This window comes from Rana temporaria, chromosome 3, assembly GCF_905171775.1.
Source record: "Rana temporaria chromosome 3, aRanTem1.1, whole genome shotgun sequence".
NCBI classification, from domain to species: domain Eukaryota; kingdom Metazoa; phylum Chordata; class Amphibia; order Anura; family Ranidae; genus Rana; species Rana temporaria.
The window spans coordinates 119,886,725-119,906,305 of NC_053491.1; the positions used below are offsets into that span (position 1 = coordinate 119,886,725).

Genomic DNA, 19,581 nt, shown 5'->3' on the forward strand with positions numbered 1-19,581 from the left:
AGCATGCGTCGACTTGATTCTGAGCATGCATGGATTTTTAACCAATGGACGTACCCACAGACGATTGTTTTTTTCTATAGGTTTTTTATCCATCAGATAATTTTAAAACAAGTTTCTATTTTTTTAACCTATGGGGCCCACACACGATAGGTTTGGTCTGATTAAAACGTCCATCAGACCGTTTTCATCAGACTAACCTATCGTGTGTACGCAGCATTAAAGCGAAAGTACTATATAGTTTTTTTAAATATATTTTCTTTAATATGTTCAACATTTAGGGTTAAAAATATAAAATATGTTAATTTTTTTTTATTATTATATTATAATTGCAAATGTAATCTTTTCTTTCAGCAGACAGCAAATTCTGTGCAAGAGCAATAGTTTTCTCAAGCCTGAGATAGCAGTTCTTAAATACACATAAATGACGTAGAGTGTGATACAACCCCCTCCCTCTGTCCTATCAGAGACACAGATGGCCAACAAGCAAGAAGGCAGTTTTGGGCTCTCTAACTATAAAGCTTAGTATGCTTTGAAAACAAAATGGGGCAAATGTGGGAAGGTGTGTTTAAAGTATATCTAAACTTTTTTTCGTGAATAATTTTGGATAGTGCAGGGAATGGTTAAAACCTGTGTCCATTTTTTTTTTCTCTCAGACCGTTGTCACTGGTACAAGTGTCCTCAAACAAAGATTTTCCCTCTGTTCTTGTTCTGACAACCTAAACATTTTGGAATTTCTCCTACTTTTATCCCCAGTGACAATGATTAGCATGACAAATAGAGAAAGTGAATCTGCCTATCAGGTACACAGCAATACAATCCTAACAGAGTTTCTAGCCCTTCACCACTCTATCCAAAATTTAAAAACATGTTTTGGGTTTAGATATATTTTAAAGGATAAGTTCACCTTTTGGAACACGTTACATCTGTATTTAGGGTGGAACGTGTAACATGTTCAAACAGCTGCAGCCTCTTCCCCTCTTGACAGCAGGCAGGCATCTTCCCTGGGCGTTCGCTGTCACTATTTGAAAACAACATTGCCAAGCGAAGCTCCACCCACCCAGCCACGTCATTCACTCACAGTCCTTTTTGAATGCGAAACCACAATTTCTGACAGCCTTTGCGGCTATCGGCTTGTAGTTTCAATTAACTACCAGGGCACTGTTGAACGCTCCGGTAGTTCATTTATTTTCCTGTCAGTGTGTATCTGTCTGCCCATACGAGGTACGAGCAGACATACACTGAGAAGCCTTCAGGAGTCCTACATGGCACACACAATCTACTAATTGCAGGGATAATGCTTTCCAGACTTTTTTACCTGCATTTATTTAATTTTTTTTAAAAGGTGAACTTCTTTTTTAATGTTTATGTGTAAGATAACGATTTATACAAATACAAAATCAGTTTAAATACTTGCAAACTAAAAAAAATAAAACTGACCAAATCACTGTTTATCTGACTAAAAACGAAGTTTCCGTTTAAAGTAAAAGCAAACTCAAGTCAGTTTAGGATGGTTATGAATTTTTATTGTACATACTATAATATAGTTTAATAGGGATTGTCACGGGTGTGATTGATAAGAACAGTAAGAGCCAGCCAGGTCTCCTCAGCAGTGGGGATGATCTGGTTAGCTGGAAGAGCAAATCCATAGCGACCAGTGTCACGAAGCTCAAACGTATAGGAGTGCTTAATACCCTGGTTGTAGGTCCAATCAATGGTTCCACCACTGGCTTGGTCTGCAAAGAAAAATGAAAAAAAAAAACTATTGCTGATGGTTCTGGAAATTCTAAAGATTTTGAATTTAAAAGCAATTTTAAAATGATCTTACAGTATATGCCAGATAGAGCAGAGAGAAAATATACAGTCAAACAGCATGATCAGTATTAGATTTCACAAGATATCAAAAAAGGATTCTCTGCCACTTTAACTGGCACTGAGGCAATGCAAAGTATTTTAAGGAAATACTTACAGATGGTGGTGATGATGCTTCCATATTCGTATGAGGTGCCATAGAGGGAGGCCAAAGCGTTAATTGCATTTCTAGACACTGCATGCTGTACAGAAAAAAGGAAAAACATTTTTAGAAATTGATTCCAGACATTTTAGTACTAGAAGCAACTTTTGAAGGCAAAATATGTTGACTGTCATTGAAGTAGATAGATAGTAGATAGTAGATAGTAGTAGTAGATAGTAGATAGTAGTAGATAGAAGTAGATAGATAGATAGTAAATAGAAATATTGATAAGTAAAGTAAAGCTCATTGAGCATACCAGTTCAGCTTGGTTACTGGCAGGAACCGTAGTATATCCATAAGGGTAGAGAAGCATCTGAGAATAGCTGTGGATTGAAACAAATCCCTTGATATTGCCATGGCTCTTCACAAAGTTCACAATAGCCTTAACTTCTGACTCAGATTCGGCAGCACGTCCTCTGTAGGTCTCAGAGCAAGGGTTGCTGCTGGATCCACCACCTGGTGAACAATTCAACAATTCATCAATTTTAATATTTCTGCTTTTCTATTCGTTTGTGTTTTTAAATTATTATATTCTTCATTGACTGTTTAAAGTCCCAGTCCAGCCAATATTTTTGTTTTGGATAGAGTGGAAAGGATTAGAACCTCTTTCTAGATTTTACTGATGTACGGAGTTCCCCTTACTACATTTCCTGGTAATAGGGGAAGAGGAGATGAAGAAAATATCTGCAACACAAATACAACCTTTGTCATATTTGTACTCAGTGAGGAGCTATGCCCTTGTGTCTTGTTGTAGGTCAGGATGTAATGGAACTTCCTCACTCTTTTTAAAATTGAAAACAATTTTTTTAGTGGGATGTAGGCATCCTCCTTTTAAAATGTACATTACATGTAATATGTAATTCCTTAAACTGATTGTGGATGCTCTGGTGAAAGCAAAATGAACAGCAATGAAAAATGCCATGGCTAAATTTATATTCTTTTTTTTTGTTTACAAACGATTTTATTGTAGAAAAGGTCAAGGTACAAAAAAAATAACAATGATGGTACAGGAATGTATACAAGTATCATTGATAATTAACATTGTATAGGAAGAAAGGGTTATGGTTAGTAATAGTTAATCTTAAACCAGAAGTGTGGTGTCCCAGAGAGACCATTTTTTTGATACTGGGGCATAGAATCATATAGCGTATGGTGAATTCTCTCTGAGAGTTTGATGTTTGTCATACGGTTGAGAATCTGTGGCCAGGGTACCAAAGTGGAGCGCCAATTAAAGGCTATGGCCCAATATATGGAGGTGAGAAATGTGTGGATAAGCCTTGTGCTTGATGTTGGAATATCCTGAATAGGGCAGAATAAGAGGCAGATTAGGGGTGTAAGAGGGATCCTACGGCCGGCAATCTTGTCAATCACAATGCTGGCCGTGTGCCAAGTGTCCTTTAAATGGGGACAGTCCCAAAATATATGCAATAGCGTACCATGGTTGGGACATCCCCTAAAGCACAGTGGAGACAGTGAAGGATAAAATGAATTAAGTTTAGCCGGTGTAAGATACCATCTATAGAGCAATTTAATAGCTGATTCTCTGATAGATGTTGTTTTGGTACATCTATGGAGGTTAATGAAAATGGTATCCCATTGCTCCAGAGTAAATGAAGTGTTTAAATCCGATTCCCATTGTAACATTTATATTCTAAAGGATGTTTAGCTATTCATCTTTTGACACATCAAACCCTTCCCCTACCGCTACTAGCTTTAGCCTCTTGTTTAAAGTGTTCTATTCAAAATGAATTTATTCATAGATATTGACAAGGGAAACCAGTAAATGTTACCTCCAAAGCCAGCATCCCAGTTTCTGTTGGGGTCAGTTCCTGCACAGGTAGAGCCAGTGTTAGGGGATCTGGTCTTACGCCACATACGGTTCTATAACAAGAAAGATGGATTATTTAGTAGGCAAATGCTAAAGTTCTTGCTGATGATATAAAGTACATACATCATTTATTGTAAAATGATGAAGAACACAAAAGAGAACACATCATAGTTACCGTGGTGTGGGAGTAAACATAGCCATCAGGGTTGGTGACAATTTCCAAGTAGATATCCAGTTTGTTCAGGGTGGCAGTGAGAGAGGCATCTTTGCCATAATCTGAGACAATCTGCATAGGAAGACACATAAAGAGATCAACATATATTCTTTTTATGCATTACTTTTATTTGACTTTTTTTTATTATGGGTACAGTCACCATGTTTTTAAAGGAATGCTCTACTTTTTTCCACTTCCTGATAAAAGCATCAGTTTGTTTCAATTTCTTCTATTGTCATTTTATCAATACATTTTACTTTCGAAAAAGACCTTGTTTATTTTTTTATTTTTTTTATTCTGCTTGGTTAAAATGAACCTGTCATGAAAGAATACCTCAGATGCCATTCCTGTCATCGTTTCTGAAACCACTGGTTGATTGGCTATTATTCTGATCATCAAGCTTTACTACTAACCTGAGACAATTAAGAAGCCTAATAAGTCATAACTTGGAAACTGCATAGTAATTCCAGGTCACGTACTCAATAACAAAGATGAAGGATTGGACGGCTAGCCAGGCTATTAACATTTTCAGATGAGGACATGATCACAAAACTCTCATATCAGTACTTCACAGTACTTCAGGCTCCCTAACCATAACCTAAACCAGTAACATAGTTTGTGTTGGCAGACTAGTTTAGCGTCATACTCAAAATGTGTGCCCTAATCATACACCACTCTAACCCAGAATAAGAAATATAGAAGTAATGGGTATTTACCTTTTTAGCAGTCCATACTCCACTGGCCTGTGTTACCCACTCGCGGGAATGAATTCCAGTATCAATCCAGAAAGCAGGACGGTTGGCTCCAGTACTAAACTAAAAAAGAAAGCAACACATTTTTTGACAAAAACAATATTTGACAGCACATGCCATTTGGCAAACAATCAGTACCAGAAAGTACTACAATATGATCTATTTTATGATCATGTGAATAAGGTCTGTTGAATGCTGAAAACTTCATTACATGAATCTGACATTCCTATTATATATATATATATATATATATATATATATATATATATATATATATATATATATATATATATATATATATATAAATAAAGATCTGTCATCCCTATCTGTATATATATATATATATATATATATATATATATATATATATATACATATATATATATACAGTAGAATTTTGACAACCCTATTCTGGTAAATATACTTTGTGTACAGATTCTTACAGAGTTAGTCGCCCAAAAACTCAGATCCCAGTTTTTGGTTGATGGAGAGGTAAACCATTGTACAAAGTCTAGTATCTTGGGAACTTTGGGAGGGAAATCTTCATGGCTAGTTCTCAGTCCTGCATGGCAGCTACAGCCATAGGTGTGCGCAGCCTATTGCATTAGGGTGTGCACCCCAAAGCACAAACCGTGTTTACTATGCTTCAGTTTGTAAATGAACACAAAGAGTGAGTGTGTTCATTTAGAAAAGAAAGGGGCTGGTAAATTACATATTGACTCGCCCTTTCCCCCACTCTCCTACCTGAAACATCTCCCATAGCAGATGAGAGGAGAGAAGAGAAAAGAAGCCAGCAGCAATGCAGAGGGGGGGCAACACGGGGGATGTCCGGGCAGTAGGGGGAGTCAGCACCGCACAGAGTGATTAGGGTGTACCCAGGCACACCTGGCACACCCCCTGTGCACACCTATGGCTACAGCTAATATCGGAAACTCTCATTCTGTCTTCTGCATTTCCTATTTATTTTATAATATATCAAATGTGAATAAAAGCAGCCAGTCAAGCAAGAATAAAGCCAGAAAATATGGCAGATACGTAATACTACTGGGGTCTCCAATAACTATAAGAAAGCTAAGGTTGCCTTATCTTACCAGGTTCTTTCTGTCACTGAAGTAAAACTTGAAGATGAAAAAACTTTTAAAATTTGCATTTTAGCTTACCTTTTTTCTCTTTTTTACACTGCATGCTACAATCATTGACCCTACTACACAAGAACGTATGTCTTCAATAGAAACAACATAGGGCCAGATTCAGAAAGAATCGCGGCGGCGTAACGTATCGTCTTTACGTTACACCACCGCAAGTTTTCAGCGCAAGTGCCTGATTCACCAAGCACTTGCGTGTAAATTTACGGCGGTGTAACGTAAAGCCGTCCGGCGCAAGCCCGCCTAATTCAAATGGGGCGTGTACCATTTAAATTAGGCGAGCTCCCGCGCCGAACGTTCTGCGCATGCTCCGTTAGTAAATTTCCCAACGTGCTTTGCGCGAAATTGCGGCGCCCCGACGTGTTTGTGAATGACGACGAAATTTAAAATTTGACGCTGGAACGACGGCCATACTTTAACATGGCTGGTGTAAAGTTAAGCCTTGAAAAAGCAGGCTTAACTTTGCGACGGGAAAAAATGATTTGTGACGACGTAACGCACGCGAGTAGCTTCGTGGATCGCCGTAAAAGCTAATTTGCCTACCCGACGCTGGAAAACAATGCGAACTCCACCCAGTGGCGGCCGAAGTATTGCAGCCTAAGATCCGAAGGCGTACGAAGCCGTAAGCCTGTCGGATCTTAGCCAAATGCCGTCGTATCTTGTTTGTGAATCACAAATTAAGATACGACGCGGCAAATTTGAAAATACGCCGGAGTATCAGTAGATACTCCGGCGTATTTCTTCTATGAATCTGGCCCATAATTTTCAATTTACTACAACATAAATTCATTTTCAAAAACCATTATATCACTTACCTTGAGGACATTGAGTGGGCGACCTTCATAGCTCTTGCCGATCTCAATCTTGCTCACTAAGCCAGGGTTTTCAGCCACCAGTGCGTCAATAAAGTTGTTAATCTGAAGGAACACATAATAGATGTGTACCATTTTCAAAAACACAGTCATATGATAGATCAGAGTAAGAAACTATGATGTATGAAAACAGTTGTCCATGTATGGTTGGGTACAACGCAGGGAGAAAGATCACCAAGTTGTCAGGTTGTAAGATTTTGATAATAGATGATCATTTATTGGTTACAATGACTGTCCATTCAGCTATGACAAGCTAAATGTTTCTTTACAAAGTTAAACACAATCTCATACCTCATCGAAGGTATGGTAGGCGGCATAGTTAAAGGCGTCAGTGGAACGGGTATTTTCCATAGAACGACCAAACTTCATTTCTCTCTGTTCTTCATCCAGCAAAGCCTGTCATAATATAAAAATAGAGGATCATGTATTCAAACTTGTAAAAAATTATTTATATTTTATATTACAGTAATATATTCCAAGAAGTGTAAAAGAAAATTCTACTCAGCCTTTTCCTGCAGCAACATATTACCACAAATGTATTTAATGATGGCTGATAAACAAAAAGTAAATGAACACAATTAAAATATATTTTTTATTTTTTACAGAGATACATGAAAAGTACTAGATGATAACACCACCATTATGTAAAATTGTTAACACTACAAGATAAATAATCAGTTATCAAAATAAACACATATCAATAAGTAAATATATTGGGTAAAAAAAAAAAAGCAACTCCACCATTAAACCCCATGTATATGCATCATTCTCATTGGCATTTGCACTTTAAATTCTCATGCATTTTTTCAGATGAAGATTTGAAAAAAACAGCACACTTCTTTATTATACCAACCTGACTTGATTTTTTCTTCTAGGTCTATGTATACAAATGTTGCTGTTTGAATGTGAGAAACAGCCCCAAAATTTGTGTAACATAATTATTATTACGTTGCATCTCCTATGATTTTAAGCACCATCTAGGGAAAATGCATTTTTCACTGGTTAAGGTAGTAAAAAAATAAAACATTTTAGTGCTTATGATCATAAGAGGTGATTGAATTACACAAAATATGGAAATGTTTGTTGGGGATCTGCTAGTGTTCCTAGATTTCAGAAGGAACAGGCCTTAAAGCGAAGTTCCACCCTAAAAACAAACTTTTTTTTTGAACAGCTTGCCTTTAATGTAAAAAAAAATCTAAAAAAACATTTTTTACTCACTTCTATATGGCTTTAACTAGGCAGATTTTGTAATAAGCCTAGTTCCTAGTCCAAGGTGGTAGAACTTCCTGTCCTCAGACCCCATTGCCTCCTGGGAAATGATGACACTCATTTCCCAGGAGTCTCTGGGCATTACTGTGCCTAAAAACCCCAGCATGCACCTCTCTTGGAAAATCCAGGAAGAAGCATGAACTGGGCTTCATAATGCCCACAGCTATGATGGAAACAGACACAAGATCCCTGAGATGATATCAGGTAAGTTTTTGCAACTGTTTATGTACTGATCGTGCTTTATTAATATGTTTTAATGAATATTCATAATAATGTAATTGAGACTGCAAAAAAAAAAAAAATTATGCCTGGAACTCCGCTAAAATTCATACTGCTTTTTTTTATAAAGGCGTGTGTGCGTGGAGCAGGTCTCAGCCCTTCAGTTTCTGGGAATATACATTTCTGAAAACTTGTTATGGGCAATGAATGTCAAAGCCATCATTAAAAAATCACAACATTAAACATTTTTAAGACTTCTTAGGAAGAGTGGCTTGGAAAAGAAGCTGCTAGAGACTTTCTATCGTTCTGCCATTGAGAGTATATTAACATATTGTATGAACTGTATGTGGGCAGACACAAATGGTCTAAAGAGAATGGTTCAAACAGCACAGAAATTTGTAGGGGGTGAACTTGTCTCTACTTTATGAAATCTACAAGACTCGCTGCTTTGGAAGGACAGAAAATAAATAGTGAGAGACCAGACCCATCCTGACTGTCATTTCTTTGAATAATTGACATCTAGGAGGTGTTTTAGGATGATGAAAACAGGGAAATTAATGCAGGTATGCAATGAAATAGGTCATATATTCTTATGTTATCATTTTGTTGTTTTTTATTTTCAAATACAGGGACATTTTTAATATTTTTGGTATAATTCAAATATTAATAGTAAATATGCAGTTTTATGATTGCAGTGTATGAATAATAGAAGTAGAAATGTAATTTCATTGTGAATTTGTTTCTCATTTAACAATAAATCCTATCTTATCACATTCGTACAGCAAATATTTTATACACTGACTTGATAAAGCGGACCTAGCAGGAAAATCCAAGGCTGCTTACAATGTCTGGGCCTGTTCACAAATCACCTACTATTAGTAGGTAAAAAATCTACAGGTAAAGAACAAAGCTAGGGTATATACGTCCCTTACTCCTGTCTTTTTTAAATAACAAACATATCATACTTACCTCCACTGTGTAGTGTGTTTTGCACGGAGTGGCCCCGATCATTCTCTTCTGGGGTCCCACAGCGTCTCTTGCGGCTCCTCCCCGCAATAGATAACCCCCTAGGGGAAGCTCTCTCCCGAGCGGGTTACCTTGCGGGTGCACTCCCATGTCATACACTCGGCGCCCATAGCCGCAGGGTGTATGACTCGGCCCTGCCCCCGGTGGCCACGTCATTGGATTTAATTAAAAGCAGCGGGGGCCGCTTTGGCTGAGCTGCTATCAATCTATCCAATGAAGAGCCGAGAAGCCGTGGTGAGAGAGACGCAGGATCGCTCCCAAGGAAATTCTGGGCTTAGGTAAGTAAAAAGACTGACGGGAAACATGACGGGAAAAAATAGAGCAGGTTCTAATTTTCCAGTTGCCTGGCTTGGCTATCTCTACTTTTGTTTCTGCCGGATTCATTGACCTTGAACAAGCATGCAGTAACTGAACTTAAAACTGATTTTTGAAACTGTTCTTGGCAAGTAACTCAGAAATATCTCAAGCCATATTAGCCGGTTAAATAGCATTTTTGGAAGAAGTCTAGTGTTGGTCTTGTGGAAATAGCATGCAATTAAATATTTTCTCAGTAATGACTTAAAAATGACAAAAATATTCTTAGAAATAGATGTCAAAACAAAGTAAAGTAATTTGTGGTATGCCCCTGCCTACTAGCAGTTCAACAGGCATTTTTAATTAAGACATTATTCTATTGGCTTTTATCAACATTTTCACTTCATCTTATTAGATCATGCGGAAATGTTGTTATTTTTTTATTTCCAAATTATATCAAGACAGAGCCTCTCTTAATGATTGTGTTATCAGTCACCTGCAAGTCCTGGATCATGATACTGTATTGAATGTTGTTGGACTCCAGGTAGACCTTGACATCCTGGAGGCTGTAGAATGGCACACGGATGTCAATGTGTCTTTTGGCATGTGAGGGTGATGTCCAGAAGTCAAGCTGCAAGACATACAGTAAAGATTTTGTTAGCAGCATTATTTAAAAAAAATATGCACCCAAAGTTCCCAGTCCCACAATTATTTATGTGATTATCAAATCAAACTATATATAAAACCCTGTTGGGCCTTGAAAATACACAATTTGAAAGAAAAAGTAAAAGTTACAAACAGACACACCCCCACAAGGTACCAGCATTTAACACAATATATACTGGTAGTAGGCATTTGTAGTTCTTTGAAAAGGGAAGATAAATAATATTTAGCTTGTTTTAAAAATTTAATAAAACAACCTTACTAATACTTCTATTTTCTTTTCAAAGACCTACTATATTGGTATGTACAGTATGTACAGTATGTGTGTGTGTGTGTATATATATATATATATATATATATATATATATATATATATATATATATATATATATATATATCTATATTGTATATGCACACATGTCAATTTGGAAGGATGAAAAAAGTTATGTAATTACCCCCAGGTCCTCAAAGTTTTCCAGCTCCCGGACCACGCTTACTTCATCCTCACTGATAGGAAGAATTCTCAGGACTTGTTGTCTGCAAGTAGATAAAATAATAATGCAAATTACACATTAACACTGTTAAGACAGGTAAACTGAAGACTTTGTGATGACAATGCTGATGGAGCAAATCTCAAGATTAAAAATGGATTGATTTTATGTACTGTATATACTCGAGTATAAGCCGACCCGAATATAAGCCGAGGCACCTAATATTACCACACAAAAATGGGAAAACGTATTGACTCGAGTATAAGCCAAGGGTGTCCATCTGCATGCCTCACTGTGCCTTACTTTGCCTCACTGTGTCCATGTGTCCATGTGCATGCCTCACTGTGTCCATGCCTCAATGTGTCCATGCCTCATTGTGCCCATGCCTCACTGTGTCCATGACTAGACTCACGTTTAACATTGGAGTCCATGGAAGGGGTGCCCGGCTTTGAAAAATCGGTGTTACCCAGCTGTAGGTCCCCAAGACAACAAACTTTGCACACTTGTAGAGGAGAAATTAGGCTACATGTGTGCCAAGGTCCAATCAGGAAGGGGTCCCCAACTCACCAGAGAAATTACCGAGTCTATGGAAGGGGTGCCCGGCTTCTGAAATACGGTGCTGCCCGACCGTAGGTCACCCAGACAACAAACATTGCACACTTGTAGAGGAAGAGTGGGGCTACATGTGTGCCAAGTTTGGGGTCCAGGAGACCTACCGGTACCAGGTCTCCAAAGTCTGGAAGATCAGGCACAAAATCAGGCACAAAATGGTGACTCGAGTATAAACCGAGGGGGGCATTTTCAGCACAAATCTTTTTTTCGGAAAAACTTGGCTTATACTCGAGTATATACGGTAATACTGCAGATTTGTTTTTTTAACCTCAAGTTATTTTAAATTCCAATATAGCTGTTTATGCAGGAAAAATTAAATGCACATTAATAAAGCTAGTGATAGCCTGGAAACAAACATTTCCAGTAAGATAGTTCAGAAATGGCAACCTACTACACAGTTCTGAACAAGAAGGTAAATATACAATTGAAATCAATTTATAAGAACATTTTTACTGCAAATATATTTGTGATTCTGTTCCACTATCCTTCTGATTAACTTGAAATAGGTCAAATGCAGATCATATAGATAGGGCAGGCCAATGCACCAGTCAATTAATTCTGATTGATCTCAAAAGCTTCTTTAAATTATATTTAAAGTGCACTGCATTTGCCCAACAACACAAGCCCAAAGCCTGTCAACACTATGCTAGAGGTTTGAATACATGAACTTTTATATTTTAGCAATTTTCTACATACCCACTGAAATCCACGGCACCGTAGACGGCAGCCACCAAGGCAAGGAATACCAGTGCACCCTTCATCTTGGAATGCTTCAAATGTTTACCATCCAGGCCGTTATATTTATACTCTTGTCTGTTCGGATATTGCACTGTGCTGCCAAATTTACTGGCATTGGCTGAAGAGCACCTGATTTTATTCCCACACATACCTGATTAATATGATGGGAACATAGCAGCTGTTAGCCAGGTTACTATATGTAAGTTCTCTTTTATCAAGAGGCCCTCTTCACTATTGTTTTTTTTCTTTTGCAGCACGGTGGAGCACTTACAGTAGCATGTTTAAATAAACTATCTTGTATTCCATCATAAGTTGAATGTGTAAGACAGATATTGAATTAATTATGATTGATGAATTCCTGACAAAGATTTGTGAGCTATATATTAAAGCCGTTGTATACCCATTCTTATCACTTTTCTCTAAATTAATAATAGCAGGCTATGTTATTTATTGTGACTTGTTATTCTGCTCTTACCAGCTTCCTTTCCGAGTAATCTTTGTTTTTCCTTTAAATTACGTCACCCGCGCATGCGCCCTTAGCCCTAATTTTCCGGCAAGCTTATCTTGATGGAAAAATGCTGGGTCTATGCCGGGGCTGCCTCATTTGCTACTGTTATCGTCAGCCCCGAGCACATGTGAGACTTCTTCCTACTCCTTCCTCATTGAGGCTTGGATAAGGCGAATAGTGCACATGCGCGGGATTACGGTCAGAGAACCATACTGAGGGTGAAAATAAGGTACTGCACAAATGTGGAAGACCTCAGTTGTGATGGTGGTGGCTAGGAACAAGCAGGATCATTTTACAATCTCTTTATTTGGAAAAATATGAACAATTTTGAAGCATACTATTAGCAGGTTTTTAATTGCAAACAAGTAGTTTGTTTGATATAATGATTACATGTAGTATCAATGACAGAGCTTACTACCGCTTTAAGAGAATAACTCTAGGTGATGTATGTGAAAATTACAAATACTGTTGTGGGCGCTGCACTCACAAAAATATCCAAATGCAAGATATCATCAAAACCCTAAGCATTAATATGTTGTGCATCCCTTTTGAACATACAATCAATAACACTAACAGTGTAAACAACAAAATCACTAAACAGTGTATAGTGAAAGTGATGTATTTTTTTTTAAACAATGTAGAAAAAAATCTTACTATACCAAAAGTCCATATCCAATGGGTGCACATGTGTAAATGATATGCACATGTGGCAACTTCACCACTGCAAATACAAGCCTCTTACCAAAAACTTAAGACCTCCTTTAAAGAGGCCATTAGGCCCCATAGACCATCCTGAGAATCTAACACATGGACCACCACACTATTTAGATAATCACTTCCTTAGCAATGTCATGTCCTGTATGAATGGGAGAATTGTTAATAAAATAACTGATAGGTTCTTTCAAAGAAAGAGATGTATACAGCTTGTAATACACAGAACAACAAGCTTGCATGATGACGTCAGCCGGCTAAGCTCAGATCGGAGGCAAGTGCAAAGATTTGTTAAACCTGCGTAAAAATAGGATATTTTTTTTTGCAATGATAACCATCTATGTGTTTGTGGTGTGGTAATGTTCACATTTTAAGAAAGAGATTGGCATGTAATGAAGCACACCCTTTAGCTTTGCCCACCTCACTTATAATAGATGTTTTATATGAATTTATATAGAGGTATATCCAAGGTTGATTTCATCTGTAAAAAGTACTGTATGGCTAGAAGGTTTATCTCATGTAGTTAATTAGACTATAACATTTTTAAAATGCAAGTTATTATTTAATCTGGGGGTATAGTAAACCCATCTAATATTGTATATTCAGCACATGTGATGTGTCTTTTTATATGATGGAAATCTGACCATGTGTCAAATGTTTTGAAATGTTCCAATTCCTTCCACTTTAGGCCAACTTGGACAATTTTTCATGTCATTCAAAAAATATATAAAAAACTGGGTATGGATGACAAAAATCACTTTCTGGCATTATTATGTTCATAGATGTGGAAGCTCTTTCGGCTGCATTCACACCTGAACGCGGCGTATTGTACCGCGATTTGCCGCAACAAATTGAGGCGTTTTGTCCCGTGATTTGCCGCAACAAAACGCATTGTTTTTTAGCCTAAAATACGCCGGAGGGGTGATTAAACATTGTCGGCTATGCCGAACGCCGAAGCCGCCTGAAAAAAAGGGTCCGGGACTTGTTTTGAGCTTCAAGCGTACGGCGTTTCGGCTTTCGGCGTGGAGATGTGAACTCGTTCGTGGATCGTCGGAAATAGCTAATTTGCATACTCGATGCGGAAACGCCACCTAGCGGACGCCAAAAAATTGCATTTAAGATCTGACGGCATGCCCCAGATGCCGTCGTATCTTGTTTTGTGGATACAAAAATTTCAAATTACGCCGGGGTATCAATAGATATGCTGGCGCAATCCTTTTGTGGATCTACCACATTATCTTCCAAAGCGGGGATCAGGATTGGGGCTACAATGAATTTATCCTGTGCCTTCTTGATTATATTTTACACAATATTTTCACTTTTAATGGCTCCCACTGCCTCCAAGTGCAGGGGGTGGCGATGGGGACATGCTGTGCCCCGTCATATGCCAACCTGTACCTGGGGGAGTGGGATTACATGTTCCTCACTGACGAGGCCTTGTCGATATACACTGACCATTTTCTATTATGGTTTAGATATATCAACCACGTTTTCACCACGTGGCATGACCCCCTGGAATTGTTGTCTCGATGTCTGGAGAGAATGAACAGGAATGACTTCAATTTGACATTTACTATGTCTTCTAGTGCTTATCGTATTTCTTTTCTCAATGTGAAGGTTTCCAGGGGGGGGGATGATGGCACCCTCTGCAGCTGTCTGTACCGCAAGGTCACAGCAGGCAATAGGCATGCCTCAAGCTTTCATCCTCAGACCTTAGTAAGATCTATCCCCTACATCCAATATCTCAGAGTGAGACACAACTGTACTAATGATGACACCTTTACAGTTGAGGCCTACAAGCTGCGTAATAGATTGCTGCAGAGGGGCTATTCCCATACCTCCCTTAAGAAAGATTTTAGATGTGCTAAATCACACACTCGACATGATCTTCTGTATTCCCATAAGTCTCCCAGTCAGGATAATACTTTGAGAATTATCACAAAATATTGTAACCAATATGTCGAGATTAGGAAAATTGTTTCCAAATTTTGGAATGTGCTAACAAGGAACCCATCTCTGTGTCGATTTCCGAGTTCCTCTCTTTACATTTAAGAGAGCTACATAAATTGCTAACAAATTAGTGAAAAATTAATATAAAGGTGACTCAGGCATGAAACATTGCAAATACAGAGGCACTTTCATGTGTGGTTCTTGTGGCTATTGCAGGTGCATGTATACCAAAAGGAAACCAATTGTACCTGATGGCAGGGTCTTTCGACCCAAACATTTTGCAAACTGCAGGACGTTTGGGGTGATCTGTATGTTGAGATGTGACTGCGGTTGCTTTTATGTCGGTAAGACCAAGATCAAATTTTGGAAGCGAGCTTACCGACATATTAAAAGCATGCAGACCTGTAATCCTCATCTACCTTTGGGTAGACACACAACTATTGTCCATCAGGGAAAATTTCCCTAAATTTTGTTTCTAATTTTGGATCGTATCCATCCTAACTCCAGGGGAAGAGGTTGGAACAAAGATCTCCTCCAGCATGAGCTACACTGGATATATACTTTGAGGGCCACACACACCCCCCCCCCGGGACTCAACAAGGCCGTTTCTTTCAAGCCTTTCCTTGAGGGGTTTGCTTCCGGGGGGATGGAAAAGTAGCAACCTATATGGATTCACTCTGGGGATCTTCAGCTGACCTCCTCTCCATCATTCCTCCTTTTTAGCTCTCCGTCTCTTTCCTTCTTTATTTTTATTTTTTTCTTATTTATTTATTCATTACTTATTTATTATTATTAATTCACTGCCAGTGGCATTTTTACAGTTATCAGTGCATTTTATAGCACTGATCAGTGTAAAAATGACAATGGTCCCAAAATGGAGTCAAAAGTGTCCGATGTGTCCACCATAATGTCACAGTCACGATAAAAATTAATGATCGCCATCATTACTAGTAAAAAGTCAAACCAATCAATAAACGCTTATTGCAATTTTTTTTACTAAAAATATGTAGAAGAATATGCATCAGCCTAAACTGAGGGAAAAAAAACTTTTTTTTATATATTTTTGGGGGATGTTTGTTATAGCAAAATGTAAAAAATTTGGATTTTTTTTCAAATTTGGCACTCTATTTTTGTTTATATGGCAAAAAAAAAAACGCAGAGGTGATCAAATACCATCAAAAGCAAGCTCTATTTGTGGGAAAAAAAGGACATCAATTTTGTTTGGGAGCCACGTCGCATGACCGCGCAATTGTCAGTTAACGCAACGCAGTGCCGAATTGCAAAAACGGGGCCTGGTCCTTTAGCTGCATAATGGTCCGGGGCTTAAGTGGTTAATAAAATGGAAGTGCAACGGCCATCTTAAAGAGACCACTGGGGACAACTATTTTGGAGGTGTCTGGTATTATCTAAAAGAGGTACAGGATGAAGGAGAGAAGAGTGGACACATGTGATGATTGGGTGCAGGAGTGTATGGGGGACTGAGCTGCCATTCTGCAAGATACCCCATGGCTGAAAATTGCCCCCAAGTATGATGGGAATTCTGCATGTGCTGAGGATCCTACTGTGGGTGGTTGTCGCCCATGAACACTTCCAAGGGGGCCAAGGGACAAGCTGCTATTTGGCACTTTCAATTAGAAATCCTGAATCTATTCCCCTTGGTGTAGGGGGGGGGGGTGGGGGGTGAGGCATTTAGTAAACACCTTGGGGTTGATTTACTTAAAACTGGAAAATCTGTGCAGCTGCACAGTGGCCAATCAGCTTCTAATTTCAGCTTGCTCAGATAGATTACTGAACAAAATGAATGGTAGCTGAGTAGAAGGATGGCCTTGGGACCAAGAGCCGGAATGTCACTGGGGTAAATTGTCCACAAGAATGAATGACCACACCCCGGTGACCGGCCCTCTAAGCATTCAATTTCAGCTGAACTGAGTACGAGAGATAATCTTTATACTAACTGTATATCTATACCCCCCTCTCCCCACTCCCCCCATACCTGCCCCCCCTTTATTTTTTTTATTTTTTTTATTATTATAATTTTTTTTACTACCCTAATCCTGGGTTATACACTATTTATATGTTTTCCTTTTCTGTATCCAATTGACTGAGTACGCTGCTTGCTTGAGATATTGACTGCAGCCCTCATGTAATGATGTTTGCATTTATCTGACCCACCTATATATAACGTTAACATGCTGCCGTTAACATTATTCTGTACCCCAACTATTTTACCTGAAAAATAGATAATAAAAACACATTCAACCTTAACTTCAGCTTGTTCAATTAACTTTTGAGAAAAAAAAAAACGAGTGATTGATTTCTATGCAGATCTTTACCAGATTTTGCAATCTCCGGTTTTATTAAATCAACCTTATTATTTTTTAAACATACAAGTAAAACAGGTTTTAATAATTAAATACTTGGTCAAGACAGACTCCAATAGAGACACTGTTAATTTCTTGGAGTCAATTTATGACAGATTGTGTATATTTTGATGATGCAATACGGAAGTAAACTTGCCTGAGCCTTGCACCACTTGCTGGTGAACTGGTGATAAATTACACAGTTAAGGAGTTTATGAACTTTTATGTGACAAAGGAGAATTTATCAACTGAAAATTGTCACGATTATGGATAATATTAGTATTAGCCTTGCACATGTAGAACTTCCTGATGGCCTCCATTACAAATGACATTTACATGATAGATTCCAAGTAAACTAAGTCATTTATCACTCAGAAAAAGATCTGATGAAATTCCTAGAATTATGGGGACCAACACTGTCAACTCTGATGCTAATTTGAGAGTCAGTACTACAGATTATCGAGGCAGTGACTTTGCAATCTGCAGCAACATTCATAAAACTACAACTTTTCAAATACATCATGAATGGCAGAGGATGTGTGTGTGTAAATAAATATAGCTTTGATGTACTTAAAGGGGTTGTAATGGTAAAAAAAAAAATCCCTAAATTGCTTCCTTTACCTTAGTGCAGTCCTCATTCACTTACCTCATCCTTCGATTTTGCTTTTAAATGTCCTTATTTATTCTGAGAAATCCTCACTTCCTGTTCTTCTGTCTGTAACTCCACACAGTAATGCAAGGCTTTCTCCCTGGTGTGGAGAAAGCCTCTTGAGGGGGAAGGGGGCGAGCAGGAGTGTCAGGACGCCCGCTAACACACAGCTCCTTTCTCTATCTGCAAAGTAGAGAGCGTCCTGACCCTGACAGAAGAACAGGAAGTGAGGATTTCTCAGAAGAAATAAGGACATTTAAAAGTAAAAGTAAAATCAAAGGATGAGGTAAGTGAAGGAAGCTATTTAGTGAATTTTTGTGTTACCTTTACAACCCCTTTAAAGCGGAACTTGAATGAATGAAAACTTATATAGCGCAGCACATGCGAATTTAATCGCCTCTGGGCGCTTGTTGTTCCTGTCTCCTTTGGTATCAAAAGAGATGAGTCTTGATCTTTCTCCTGAATGCTAAGTGATTCTCCTCCAACTGAATGCTGGTTGGTAAAGCGTTCCATAGTCTAGGCCCTTGGACCGCGAATCTCCTTTCTCCTTTGGACTTGTATCTGGCTTTGGGTATCTGGAGGAAATTTTGATTGGTGGAACGCAGAACGCGATTGGGTTTATGAGCTTTTATTTTTTCGCATAGATAATGGGGAGCATTCCCATAGATACATCTATGCGTTAGACAGAGTGCTTTAAAAGTGATTCTGTCTTTTACTGGTAACCAGTGAAGGGCTCTCAGTGAAGGTGAGATTGATTCCCAAGGTTTTTTCCCAGTCACAAGTCTAGCGGCCGTATTTTGAATGACTTGTAGACGAGCGATTTGGTACTTGGGGAGTCCGAGGTAAAGGGCATTTGCATAGTCCAATCTTGAGTTTACAATAGCTCCCACCACGACCGCTATGTCTTCCTTGGGAATAAAAGGAGTAAGTCTGCGTAGTAGGCGCAGCAGATGGTGAGATCCGCTGACTACTGACCCTATTTGTGCGTCCAATGTCATGTGAGAGTCAAAGATGACCCCGAGACTTTTGACTTTGGCGCTAGGGGTGATGATTTTGCCCAGAATGGGCGGGGGGGTCCAAGTTGTTGTAGGTTGATTCATACGCTTGGCGTGAAACAGGAGAAGTTCTGTTTTCTCTCCGTTGAGTTTAAGATAACTCTTTGTCATCCAGTCCTCTATCAAAGAGAGGCATGTCTCTAGATTGAGGTGATGATCCTTTTTATTGCAAATGCGGCAATATAGTTGCGTGTCGTCTGCATATGAGTGGTAG

At 38.6% G+C, this 19,581-nt stretch overlaps 1 protein-coding gene across 2 annotated transcripts; it reads right to left on the bottom strand.

The window, feature by feature from the left end:
* Positions 1-1,539: 1,539 nt before the first annotated feature.
* On the bottom strand, positions 1,540-12,200 carry LOC120931675 (carboxypeptidase A1-like). Of its 2 annotated transcripts, XM_040343332.1 has the most exons (11): positions 12,093-12,200; positions 10,749-10,830; positions 10,127-10,261; positions 7,114-7,218; positions 6,766-6,867; positions 4,770-4,868; positions 4,015-4,125; positions 3,802-3,892; positions 2,268-2,467; positions 1,967-2,051; positions 1,540-1,733 (listed from the first exon to the last, which is right to left on the bottom strand). In XM_040343332.1, the coding sequence occupies exons 1-11, from the start codon at positions 12,155-12,157 to the stop codon at positions 1,546-1,548; spliced, it is 1,263 nt and encodes a 420-aa protein (XP_040199266.1). In that variant the 5' UTR covers positions 12,158-12,200; the 3' UTR covers positions 1,540-1,545. The 2 variants fall into 2 exon arrangements, with proteins under 2 accessions (XP_040199266.1, XP_040199267.1); XM_040343333.1 differs by lacking the exon at positions 10,127-10,261.
* Positions 12,201-19,581: the final 7,381 nt, after the last annotated feature.